This window comes from Ambystoma mexicanum, chromosome 10 (genome assembly GCF_040938575.1).
Source record: "Ambystoma mexicanum isolate Mex_15411 chromosome 10, UKY_AmexF1_1, whole genome shotgun sequence".
Classification (NCBI taxonomy): Eukaryota; Metazoa; Chordata; class Amphibia; order Caudata; family Ambystomatidae; genus Ambystoma; species Ambystoma mexicanum.
In genome coordinates, this window is record NC_090932.1 from 928,799,379 (window position 1) to 928,813,185 (window position 13,807).

The window sequence follows — 13,807 nt, forward strand, 5'->3', positions numbered from 1 at the left end:
TCGTCTTAATTATTATCTTGGCTTCTTCAGTTATTCCCTTCTGACAACCGTAATTTTGTCTCGACTGTAAATATGGCTTTCTCAATGGATATCTTACTGGCCAGGTTTCTTAGGTGTCGGTACTTCAATAGGTGCCGTTATTCTGATAGGCACTGGGCAGAGCCCAAGCGCTGCTCTTTGCTGTTTTATCTGTTCATCATACTTCACATACTTTGGTGTGAAAGTAGCGAGCACTACGAGAGGGGCAACTGGAGTGGGGGAGGCACTTGACACTTCCTCTTCAAAAGTATACAAAGCAACAGAGTGGTCCTGCAAAGCGCAATCGCACATTCTAAAGTCTCTGTGAAACGTTCAGAGTTATGGAAAGCGAGAAACAAAAGGCAAGAAAGTAACCGTGATCCCGAACGAGAGGCGATTGAGTTAGATGCAATCTACATGAACTTTGAAAACAGCCAAGAGGGAAAAAGTAAAGAGGATATGAACTTTTAAAGATGCCAAGAGGGCAGAATTAAAACTACAAGTACCAAGGAGCATTTGTGCTTTCAAGAAAGATTGTTGATTGTCAAATTGTTGAAAAGGAGGTCGAAGTGGCCATGCAGACATCCACGTAACTTCCTTGCAGTTTCGAAGGTCTTCGAAAGTAAAAAGGAGAAAGATAGAATGTGTGTGTTAGGCAAGATTGTAAGCAGTACCCTGTGGTAGACTGCACCAGAACTGACCTCTTAGCAATAGTTATCCAACCTTGGGTATAAGCATGCACTACCCAAGTTGGTCCTATTGCATTGGACCAACTCCTCTGGTGAACTCAACTATTTGCACTGTTTAAGAATACCTCTACTATTGGTTTTATTAACTTATGCCTTTTTGCTCCTCCTTCAAAGTTTAAATGCCTCAGAACCGGGTAGTGTGAAATACTGTAGAATATTTTTATGTAATATCGATTGCCTCCTTTTAGTGAATGTTTTCTAACTGACTCTGTAATAAATTAATAAGTTTTACCAAGAAACCTCGAGTATAAAAATCTATTTGAATACTTGCGATTGTAGACCTCTGTGTAACATCATTACAGCTCACATTCCCTCTTGAGATAAGCCTGACTGCTCAGCTTGCTACCAAAAACTGTATGGTACAGGCTTATACCAAAGGTTGGTTTTGCTTACCACTGTAGTCATAGTTGTGTGTACTGGTCCCAGAGGGTACTTCATAAAAACGTTGCCTAACACTGGTGGCAAGCGGTGAGGATCAATTGTATAGTTGTTACAATGAGAGTTTTGCTTTACTTTTGTTCAAATAAACCTTCACAAGGCTAAGTACCACTAGAAAAGCAATTTGATCATGCCTGCTATGGATAACTAAAGACAGGAGGCCCTGATCATTTTAGAGGCCCTGATCATTTTAACAGTAGATCAACTGAAGGAAATGTGTAAGGTCAGGAACCTCCCTGTTAAAGGAAAGAAAAATGAATTGATTGAAAGATTGTTGTAATTTCAAAGTCTGAGAAGTAGGTCTGCTACACCTATGCCTTCAGCAAATGTGGGGAATGTTGATGAGGGTGATAATGATTCAGAGTCCAACTCTAATGTTATTGAGGAGCAAGAAGAGTTGGAGGAGTCTCAGGATGTGAGCCCCTCTGCACCTCAACAAGCTCTTGGGCCTCAACCTTTAGCCACAGGGACCCTAGCAGGTCCAGTACTGAGTCCAGAATTTGTCTTTCTTGAAAAAAAATGAGACTTGAAAACTGAAAGTAAACATCGAGAAATCAAACTCTGAGAAATGGAAATGCATCAGGCCCTTGAAATGAAGAAAGTGTCTCTTGAAAATGGTTCTATCCCAGAGTCTTCTTGGTCTTCCAGTCCAAGGAGACTGTGCATGCCTTAGGAAGCTGCGAGTATGTATGAGGTGAAGCTTGATATTTTGGATTGGTTCGGCTGCTTTTCAGTATAACTATGGGATTCAGGGTTTCACAGGGAATCGGTTGATTCCTTGGCTTTTGTCTAGGCTTCCCCAGGTTGCAACTTATGCTGTAATGGAGGTGGGGGAACTTGAAAGATTGGAGTATGAAAATGTGAAGCTAGCTTTGATAGCTAGATTTGGGAAAACTCCTTCCCAGTACCTTAAGAGGTTTAGGACCCTCAAAAAGCATGATGGTACCCCTTAGGCTACCTGAGTGTGTGAATGTTTGAAGAACTTGGATGGTTGGGTAAAGGGTTACAGAGTGAACACTTTTGAAGGAATGAGAAATCTATTTTTGTTAGAATCTATTTTTGATGCCTGCACTCCTGAGCTGACAGCACTTGGCTGACTAAGGTACGTGATCCAAAGAAGCTAGCAAAGGCTGCTGACTTGTGGGTTGCCAAAAGGGCTACTCACTCTGGGGCAACTCAGGAGAAGGATGATGGGAAGCGGCAAAAGAAAGATGGCAAAGAGAATTGTAATACCTTCAATCCAAAAGAGGGCCCCAAACAGAAAAAGGGTAAACCACAAGGGAAACCGAATCAGGTTAGTGAAACCTCTGGTGCTAACCCAGAGGGAGGTCAGCAGGAACCACCCTTTGTCAAACCTTTTGGAAAATCTTATGCTTGTGGGTCTACTGACCGTGTGAAAGGGTATCCCGGATGCAAGGGTAAACCTTCAAGGGTCCACACTGCCTCCTTAGCCTTTTCCCCAGGGGCGAAGTACATATGGCAAGTGGAAACTTTCAACTACTGGCTGAAGACGCCATTGGAGTCTCTGCCAGTGTTTTAGTGTCCCTGGGTCTGTGGGAACAGCAGAATGTAGATGTCTAGAATTCAATTCTAGATAACACAAAAGAATATTACAAGGACAGCGTATTTGTAAATGGTCAGGAGACCCAGGCCATTAGAGACACTGCGGCCAGCATTACAGTGGTGGATGAAACTTTTCAAACCTGAGGATGCTGCTAAGGCACCCAAAGGCCTCACTAAGCTTACTGGAGGCCCTGTCCAAATGCTTCCACGATTACCAGCTCTCATCCAGTGCAACAACAGGACTGTCAAGTTACCTGTTAGTGTGCAGAGTGAGGAGCCTGGGAGAGTCCTGTTGGGGAATGACTTAAAAACTCTTGGAGTTGTATCAAGCACTCCCAGGCCTCCCATTAAGAGGAAACATGAACAGACAAGGAAGGCCAGAGGGAGTACCTTGACTGACTCTCCAGAGGATGTTACAGAAGAAACTAACACCCAGCCCACAGGAACTACTAACTGCTATTTCTAAGAAGAAAGGGGCAAAGGGGAAACCCAAGGTCTCAAAGAAAAAGCAAAAAAGCACTCCTGTGCTACCAACAAGGACATCCCCCCAATAGGACTGTCCAAAGTCACACCTGTGACTGCTCCACCAGCTGAGGCTGAATGTGAGGACCAACCAGGAAAGGTAGAATCAACTGCTGAATATTCGGAGCTGGAAGACTACCTTCCCCCTGTTGGAGATCTGGAACCTAAAGACCCTCCTGAGCTACAGTCTTTACTGGCAGAAGGTGGCCCCTGTAGGCCAGACTTCAGCAGATGTCAAAGGGAGTGTCCTACTCTTGAAGTACTTCGCCAACAGGCAGATTCCCAACTGGCCGGAGAAGAGCCAGGGAAGCACATGTAGTACTGCGAAGATGGCCTCTTCAACAGTGAACCAACTGAGTATATCCTAGGGGACTACAGAAAACTTGTAGTGCATCTAGAGACAAGACACCAGTTCCTACATTTAGCCCATGAGATTCCTTTGGCTGGCCACTTACGTATTAAGAAGGCTAAGGAAAGGTGCTCTCTATATTTCTACTGGCCTAAGTTGGGGTCTGATGTAGATATATTCTTTAGGAGCGATCACACTCGTCAGACATCTGGCAAGCGTGGAGCCAAGAATGTGGCACCTTTGGTGCCTCTCCCAGTGGTGGGAGTCCCTTTTGAGAGGGTAGGAATCGACATTGTTGGTCCCTTAGACCTTAGACCCTCCAACCTCTTCAGGCAATCGATTTATATTGGTTGTAGTAGATCGTGCTACTAGGTATCCTGAAGCCATCCCTATGAGGACTGTTACAGCGCAGGCTGTTGCTAAGGCCCTACTTGGTATTTCTACCAGGGTAGGTTTCCCTAAGGAAGTCATCTCTGACAGGGGATCAAATTTTATATCCCACTACATGCAGGCCATGTGGAAAAACTGTGGAGTGACTTGCAAGTTCTCAACTGCCTACCATCCCCAGACTAATGGATTGGTAGAGGGATTCAATAGAACTGTGAAGAGCATGATAGGTGCTTAGACGAACCCCTTAGACGAAAGTGGGACCTTCTCCTGCCATGCCTTCCATTTGCTTATAGAGAAGTCCCTCAGGAGGGAGTTGGACTTCATCCCTTTGAGCTTCTCCATGGTCATCCAGTTAGATGTCAATTGGCCCTAACTAAGGAGGGGTTGGAGAGTGCTCCTTCTCCCAAGCCAGTGAGAGTCACTGACTATGGGCTTGGTCTCCGGAAGAGAATGACACACATGATGACAGAAGCATCTGATAACTGGAAAGCCGGTCAGGCTCTGGTGAAGCATTGGCATGACCAGAAGGCCAACATGGTTGAGTTTACTCAAGACCAGCAAGTTCTAGTTATGGTACCTACAAGGCAGAGGGCCTTACAGGACAAATGGATTGGACCCTTCAAGGTTGTGGGAAAACTTGGAGGTCAATTATTTGGTGGATTTAGGCAATCCTAAGGAGGCCCCCAGTTTCTTTCACACCAACCGTCTAAAGACCTCTTTCTCAAGACCGGAAGTTGGAGCTTTGCTTCTAGCTTCTGCTCAGGAGGAGGGTGAACCTCTACTTGATCTCCTCAGGGGACAACCTTTAGATGGGAAGATGGGAGTTAATCTCTCTTCTAATCTGACACTGGAACAACAGGAGGAGTGCAAGTTTCTGTTAAATCAGTTTGCCTCCCTGTTTTCACTATCACCAGTCTTGACCCCTTGGGGCCAGCATGAGATTCTCACTGGTGACTGTTTACCTGTTAAAAGCAGAGGTTACAGAATGTCAGACCATGTAAGAACCCGCATAAAGGAAGAGGTCAACAAGATGCTTGATCTTGGGGTAATAGAGCCATCTACAAGTCCATCGTCTAGTCCAGTTGTACCAGTGCCAAAGGCAGGACCCAAGGAGTTGAGATTCTGTGTGAACTATAGACCTCTTAATGCAGTCACAAAGACTGATACCCATCCTTTACCTAGGACAGATGAACTGGTGGACAAACTTGGTTCAGTCAAATATCTCAGTACATTTAACCCAACGTCAGGCTATTGGCAAAAAGCCCTGACAGACCACGGCAAGGAGAACTGCATTTACAACCCCAGCAGGCCTCTAATAGTTTAAGGTTATGCCTTTTGGATTAAAAAATTCACCTGCTACATTCCAAAGGATGGTTAATCAAGTTCTGAATGGGATGGAGGACTTCTGCATGGCATACTTGGATGAAATTGCAGTGTTTTGCCCTACTTGGAAAGAACATGTTGACCACCTAGAAAATGTTTTGCAGGCTCTTCAGCAGGCCCATCTGACCATAAAGGCAAGTAAATGTCAAATTGGTCAGAGCAAAGTGGTCTACCTTGGACATGAGGTAGGAGGAGGTGAAATAAGGCCATTGCCTAGCAAAGTATAAGCTGTACAAGAATGGGCCACCCCTACTACTCAAATCCAAGTGAGGGCTTTTTTAGGTTTCACTGGTTATCATGGGAACTTCATAGAGAACTATAGGTCCATAACTTCTCCCTTGAATGTGGTCTCCTCACCCAAAATTCCCCAAGAAGGTCAGGTGGAACGAGGGGTGCACTAAGGCATTTGAAGAACTTAAGAAAGCCCTTTGTCAAGCTCCAATCTTAAGAGCTCCTGGCTACAGCCAAACCTTCATTGTGCAAACAGATGCTTACAATACAGGTATAGGTGCAGTTCTGAGTCAGCTGGATGAGAAAGGTAGGGAACACCCAATCTGCTTCATCAGCAGGAAGCTGAAGCAACTTGAGATAAGGTGGGCAATCATAGAACGTGAGTGTTTTGCCATTGTGTGATCTCTGAAGAAGTTTAGACCATACTTGAATGGATCTACTTTTGTGATTTGGGCAGACCACCAACCCTTGAGATTGTTCATGCAGATGAAGGGGGAAAATCCTAAATTGTTAAGATGGTCAATCAGCCTACAGGGTTTTGATTTTACCATTGAACACTGGTCAGGGTGTAATCATCGAAATGCTGATGCTCTCTCCAGAATGTATGACCGACTGGAGTAAGGAGATTCATCCAGGGGTGGATTAAATCCTCCTGTCCCTTAGTCTGGGGGGGACGAGTGTTCTCATAAATGTGCTAATTCCCTTCACCTTAGAGACACCCAGCAACTGTGCTGGATTTTGAGGACTTGATTTTTTTTCCTGAAGAGAGTGTGAGCCTTTTTTCCCCACTCGCTCATGTATTTTGATGTTTGTTTTACTCCTGTGTTCTTTGATTGTGGAGTTTTAGACAACTCCATAGGCATCATCTTTTCATGTGTGCGTCACACAGCACCCTCAGTGCAGTGACACAAGGAAGCCTTTGAGGCTGTCCCAAGGTTTAAATACCTTCTCTGGGATAAACTACCGTTTCCCACATAAAGTAAAGTTAAATTGACTTTACTAGTCTTTCTAAATTCCTAGACCCAGCACACCCAATGTTACAATAGAGTGCTGGAGGGGTTACCTAGTATCCATTATGTCTACAAACTCATGTAGCAGTCAAATGCTACCCTTTCCTCTCAAAATGGCTGGTGGCAGTTGTTTTACAACGAACTACCATGATTTTTCCCAACCGCGAACACCGGTAGCGCTAAATCGTGGGAGCCATGTTTTTCAAGATGGCGTCAGCCTCCTTTGTTTAAACGGGTCCCGGTCTTCTTTTCTCGCCATTTCTTTTTGGAAAAGTCCTTCTAGAGTTTGTCTCTGTGCGCCAAACTAAGTTTGGTCCCTTTGTTCCTACACCATTGGCGGGCTTCAGGATTGAAGACCACCTCTGGCGCCCCGAGTGTCCGGGGTGGGCAGGAAGTGAGGGAGGTGCCTGAAACTCCCTGTGCTTAGTCTCATAGGAGACCCAAATGCACTCTGGCGTGATTGGCTGGCTGACTGTCCGGCAAGGACAGCCACCCTGCTGGGTGAGTGGCAGCTAGGCTGGAATGAATGGGAGGAAACTGTTTAAAAGGCGAGTCTCTTGGCTTGGAAAGCAGAGTCGATCACTGGAACCAAAGAACCGAAGACGAGCTGGAAGAGGACGACTGCTGCAACTCCTGGACCGTTGGTTTGCCCGGTGAAGCCCTGCTGCAGGTCCGAATCACCAAGTTTATCTCGACAGAGAAGCCCTTCAAGGACGACTTCTCCCTTTGAGTTGGTGGGACCAATCAATTTGTAAGCCACTTGGATACTATTCTCAGAGCTATTTGTATTTTCCTCAGAGTGCTGCAGAAAACCGAACAGCCAGAGAGGAGGACACCATTTGTGTGATTGAAGACAGCTACCGCAATCTAAGATTTGCCAGTTTGCCGGCTTTGTGACCAGTCCCAGTGCAGGAGTCCCCGGCATCCTCCCTCTTGTCCCCACGACTGAGGCTCAGGAACAGCGAGATCTGCAGGGACTGCCAGGAACATAAGTCTTCGGCAGCATCTTTTTCTTCAAAATAAGGTACTGTGAGAACCCGACCGAGATAACTTACCTCTCACTGCGAAAGTGCGTGAAACTTTGGCAACTTGCAGGCCTAGTCAGCTTGTGACCCGACATATGCATCTTTCTCCTATGAACTACTTCTGAGAACCGTGGCAAAGACTTTCCTGTTTAACTACCAGAACCGTTTTTACTGATACAAGACTCTAGCCCATTGACTTTGGCCTACCTATTGCATTGGACCAACTCCTCTGGTGAACTCAAACTATTTGCACTGTTTAAGAATAACTCTACTATTCGTTTTATTAACTTATGCCTTTTTGCTCCTACTTCAAATGCTCCAAATGCCATTTTGCTCCTCCTTCAAAGTATTTTTTTTTAAAAAAAACTCTTTTTATTGGTTTTACAACATTTTAAACCATTTCCCAACTGGTCCTCCCCCTCTGCACCCCTCTCCCCAGAGGCGACTTCTGTGTTTTCCTTCGTCCATTCCTTTCATGGACCAACTGTTAAAGCACAAAGGCACATGACAGAAGAGTCTTTCAGGGAGCCAGGCCAGCCAATGTAAATTGATCAAAGTCTAGGGGAGCTGAAGCACTTCTTGAAGGTAAGTAAAAAGTCTTGCAAAGCCTTTGTTGTAGAACATGAAATCACTCTAGGGCCACAAGCTGGGAGGCTTGTCAGTGGTAAAGCTGCAAGCAACTCTGCAAAAGCTTGCAAGACAAGTCTCAACTGAGAACTAGCAAGGCTACACAAGAGATAAGTACCCATACAGTACCTTAGGTCTGAAGAAATTGGTTCCATCTAGCTTTGTTCCAGTTGTAGGTCTGCAGATCCTGTTGTTCATGGGCCTCAGTCGTGGTGACAAGAGGGATGACATCTGGGGACTCTTGCACTACAAATTGAAGGTTGGCGGCAGCAATGGGCAAACTTCAGATCAGCGGCACTTCGCAGTTTCAGCTTCTCGCAAATAGCATCACCGCAGTTCTCCGATACCTTATGGTCTTTCCTCGCATCTGGGGTCCAGCACTCTGATGAGGTGGCCCAGGCTTGGTCAGTCCTGCTTCATGGGAGTCCAGAGGATCTTCCTCGAGCTCTGGTCTGACTTAAAGACGACACACTCGATTCTGGTGTTCCTCTCCCAGGCAATCTCTTAGGGAGAATTTAGTGCTAAATTCATCCCACCTTAGAGAACCCCAGCTCTTTTGCTGAACTTTGGGACTTTTTCTATAATTCAGTGTTTTCTGTGTTTCTTTGTAGTTTTGGAGTCTGACATACTCCATACGCATCATCTTTGCATTGCGACACACAGCACCTTCAGTGCAGTGGCACAGGGAAGTCTTAAATTTCCCAAAGGTTTAAATACCTTCACTTGGATAAACTACGGTTTCCAAGAGCAGTAAAGTGAAACTGACTTTACTTACAATTTGTAACTTTCGAGACCCAACACACACTATCTTACCATAGGGTGCTGGAGGGGTTACTTTGTATCCCCTTTGTTTAGTTTTTCATGTAACATTTTAATGTTACCCTCTCTACAATTAATGGCTGGTAGCTGTGGTTTACATTTTCCTACCATTGTGCGTTCGCAGCTGCAGTAAAGCACCTATGGGTGCCCATTTTGACAAAATGACCCTGTTCTTTTTTCACAATTCCTTGTTGGAAAGGTCCTTCTTGAGATTTACTCTGCGCGCCAAACCAGGTTTGGTTCATTTTGTTTTGGTCAGGATTCACGAGTGAAACCCGCCTCTGGCTCCTGTATGTCTGGCAGGGTCTGGAAGTAAGGGGGGTGTCTGAAACGCCCTGTGCTTAATCCCCCTGGTTGCAGGAATGCACCCAAAGGTGATTGGCTGGCTGTCCGGAAATGACAGCCAACCTGTGTGATTGACAGCTAGGCTGGAATGAATGGGAGAAACCTGCATAAAAGTCGAGGCTTTTTGGCTTGGAAGGCAGAGTCGACCACTGGACGAAGGAATCCAAAGAAGAACTTGGAAGAGACGCCTGCTGCAACTCCTGGACCGTTGGTTTTCCCGGTGAAGCTCTGCTGCTGTGCTAAAGTTCAGAATTCGCCTAGACTACAGAAGCCCTGCAAGGAGAACTTCTCCCTTGGTGTTGGTGGGAAAATGAAATCCAAAGTAAGCCTGTATGGACATCCTCTCGGAGAGGGCTGTACTTCCACTGCTGCTGCTAGAACCGAAGTGCCAGGGAGAGAAACACCAGATTGTGTGTGTTGCTTTTAAGTCAGACATTGCGTGCCAGGAAGATCCTCCGGACTTCCCTGATGCAGGACTGACCAAGCCTGAGCCACCTCAGAGTGCTGTACCCCAAATGAGACAGAGTGGTATCCGAGAACCGCGGTGTTGCTATTTGCTGTCAGACGCGAGGAGCTGAAACACTGAAGGACCGATGAATCGAAGTTTGCCCGTTGCTGCCGCTGACCTTCTGAAAGCCAGTATCACACCCAAGGGGCCCACAACAGAAATGAAAGTGAAACTTTGGTATTTCCCCACACTGCAAGCATTTTCTTCATCAACTATTAGAATGGCACAATTTCAATATGTACAAACCCTCACACAGGGATTGCCTGCACTCACCGATTATAGAAAAGGCAGCACAATGTATTTTACAAGACCTCAAGTGTTGGTGTTTGAAAGCACAATTACAATTGTATTGCAGAAAGTTCCAGCTGTGACCCTTCATTCTGTGGCAGTTTCACATTATTCCACATGGATTCTGAGAATTATGTCTTTGCATGATGGGCTCATGATGCACAAACGCACAGTTCCTGGATTATACTTTTGACCCCATTTTCAAGAGCATATCTTTAATACAAAGGAAGGGACGTTAAAGGCATTTCTTTTGGTCATAGGGAAAAACTCCATTCTGCAGTGCAAGTTTGCACACAAATTTACACGCTGAATGCTGCCGTTTTTTTCCAAGATGGTCTCGGCCTTTCTGGTTCTTGAGTGTCTTCCCCTAATGTGTCGCAAGGGGCATTTTCAGGCCTCACTAGTCCTAGATGCCTAAATTTGCTCCTTTGTGTTTGGACACGGCCCTCATTTTGTCACGCGCAGGCCTTTTGCTGAGGGGCATCTCTCCCCCACTGACTCAGGCCTGTAGTTATGGAATTTTAGGGCTATTTCACTCAACAGCAGCTGAAGCTGGATATGGAAATATAAGATGAGGAATATGTGGGAGGACACAATCCATTGGAAATACAGTTTCAATGTGAAACTTTGTTTTTCTTTTTGCTGAGGATGCCCAGCCTGACTGGGAATATTCATGAGCATGTGAATCGTCTGGTCACCTGGCCACCCTCTGAACTTGGGCCCAGGTCCCTGCCTGTCCAGTTGGACCTCACACTGCCTCTTGGCTCCCCCAGCACTTGTGGTCTGTATCTGTAACTGTACAGTCCCCTCTCTGCACTTATGAGCCCCCCATTGGCTGCACTTTTTGATTACCTGCACTGAGCTACCCACTGGCTGCACTTGATTACCTGCACTTCCCCCATCCTCCCTCCCCCTTTGCACTTCTCCCCTTCCTCTTTCCTGCGCTTGTGTGATCTGAATGACAAGGCCTAGTACGATAGTTGTTTTGTCCTCCCTCGGTTCCCCTCTCCTTGTCTTTGTCACGCCTGACAACACTGGTTTACAGGCACGTTATAAATGCCATATCATAATCCATGCCAGACCCCATTCTGGAAAATCAGCAGGAACAATCTCTGTCATGGTTTCCCTCTAAAATGCCCTTTACAATGTTAAACTCTTCTGATAGTTTCTCTCACACAGAAAATCTGAAGTCTGTAAATAGCTCTGCAATCATCTGCCTTGTGATCAAAAGGATTTCAGTGCATGTATTCAACACAGGACTCAGAAATTACTAGATTTGGTGATTAAAAGCTTTCATGTTTGCAAGAGTGCCTCTAACTGGAAGAGGTTCGATATCTAAATCTGATGAAAATTGGTGACCCACCCATTATCAAATCTGAGTAGCAACCCCAAAAACACACTGAAAGGCAATAATAAAAGCATGGGTTATGAAAATACAAAAAATGTAATGTACAGATAGAGAAATTTTAAGCTGCTTAAAATTGATGTGCGAGGCACCTACAGTGCCACAATAGCACCAAACTATTAGGAGTTCCGGTATCCTTAAAACACAAAGATGGGTAATTTTTCTGCCCAAATAAAATCTTAGGAAAGGTAAAGTTAATACTGCATTGACTTTTGTTCTACTAATCCATAATCATCTTTTCCCTACACGCTTGGGATGTTAGCATCTACTATGTTGGAACCTCCAGCCCCTGTGCAGAGGAAGCAGACGTCCAAAAGTACAGAGGATAAAGGAAAAATATGAGAAAATGTGTGCAAGCAATCTACGATTCAGTTCCTTACACTGGCAATATGCTAAAGTATATCACTCTAGAAAACTCCCCATTCTGAGATCAACACATTCATATCATTTTACTAGACGCAACCGATAAATAAAACATTCCCAAGTCTGTGAAGACGCTTCTATCAGACAATCTCATCTTAAAAATGTATGATAAATAGTTTTCAGCTTCTAAAATCCAGACTTCAATTTAAATGTTAATTCTTTATGCTAAATGCCTCACAAACTCATACAATGCTACAACTCACATTACGCACTGATCTAAACAATAGTTGAAGAAGCAGGTTCATTTGACCAGCCACCCATGAAAACATTTCATGAATGTTACCTCTTTAGCACCTTTCCTGCCTTTAACAGAGCAGATGGAAAGACAAAGGCGGGCAGCACGAGGCAGATCGGGAATGAACATTTCGTAGGTCAACCACTCGTTCCACCTAAAGGACAAAAGAACAAAACAAAAACTTTACTGATTTTCTATATTCCGGCCTGGTGGACAGATGTATAGAAGGCCAACCTAGTTTATTGACAGGAACAACTCTGGGAGCTGTAGCGGAACCAGTTGAAGGTAACAAAGTGAGTGGTCAAGGCTAAGTCTCAGGAGGGGTGAGCCTGGTAAGGGGTCCCCAATGAGCACACAGTGAAAAATCAAGAAACATACTCAGACAAACAGTTATAGCAATACGTATTTATGGCCATTTAACTATGAAAAAGGACTACTAGCATGCAATACCACACAACACTAAATAAAAGATACATGTATGCAATAAGTGGAGTCGGCAAAAAACGAAGCCCTGAAAAGGAAGGCAATTATTAGTATGCAGCACTACAGGTCCACAGAGATATAACACTAACTTTAAAAGTCCATCCCTAAAATGTATGGGGCCTTGTACCCAAAGGTCCCCCAAATAAATTACTGTAGGGCTTCTGGGATCCAATTAAGAGTTCCAAAGGGTAGAGAACATGGTATTCTAGCTAATAAAAGTGTCGCCCTACTTTCGGAATGCTTGCACGAGCAAGCAAAGGTAAAGCTATTACGAATGTTTCTAAAAGTTCCCAAACTTTTAAAATGGAGTTAAGGGTTCAGGTGAGTACTGTTACAACTTGCCCCCCCGTACCCTGATTCTTCTTAGGACTTGGCACGTCTTCTGAAGAGGGTCGAGGGTAGGTTTTTCCCTCCTCAAGCTACAGTCCTTGATGTCAGGGTTTGCAGGTTTGAGCACTTTTCCGGTCTGCGCCAAATGCTGGTGCACGGTCTTCAGGGTGGAGAATGCAGAACTCTATGCAGGGCCCCTCTCAGCAGAGGACTGCATGCAGGAAAGCGATTGTGGATGGCTACCGATTCACGGCAACACCGGGGACAAACTTGCCGCGGTTGGACTTGGCCTCCTATCTTGGATTCCCTCGGTGCCGGAAACACGTAATTTGGCAGGAAGAAGTCCAGTAGTACAAGCGGTCCATTCCCAAAGTTCCAGGCCACAACGTGTGACGGCAACATCTGCAACACGGTAGCCCACACACTGAGCTGGGCAGCCACTGGGTGATCCAGAGGCACTTCTGAGGGTTCTTCTTTGCAGGATTGCGAGCTGACATTGAGAATGGATGTTCCCTCTACGCCAAGGGTCGAAGCTCCTTCGCAGGACTTCTGAAGATCACCTACAAGACAGGGCTCTTCCAGGACAGCAGCAGCAGAGGTTGACTGCCAGGCCTTCTTCCAATGGGTTAACTATCCATACATGTCTTGCAGCTTGGCTCCTTTGGG

At 45.3% G+C, this 13,807-nt stretch overlaps 1 protein-coding gene across 1 annotated transcript in view; it reads right to left on the bottom strand.

Moving 5' to 3' along the window:
• Nucleotides 1-13,807, bottom strand: part of PIK3CA (phosphatidylinositol-4,5-bisphosphate 3-kinase catalytic subunit alpha) — a 1,010,697-nt gene that overhangs the window by 755,026 nt on the left and 241,864 nt on the right. Inside the window, exon 6 of the mRNA XM_069618695.1 lies at nt 12,377-12,482. Within this exon, the coding sequence (XP_069474796.1) occupies nt 12,377-12,482 (106 nt within the window). The remainder of the gene's footprint in view (nt 1-12,376; nt 12,483-13,807) is intronic.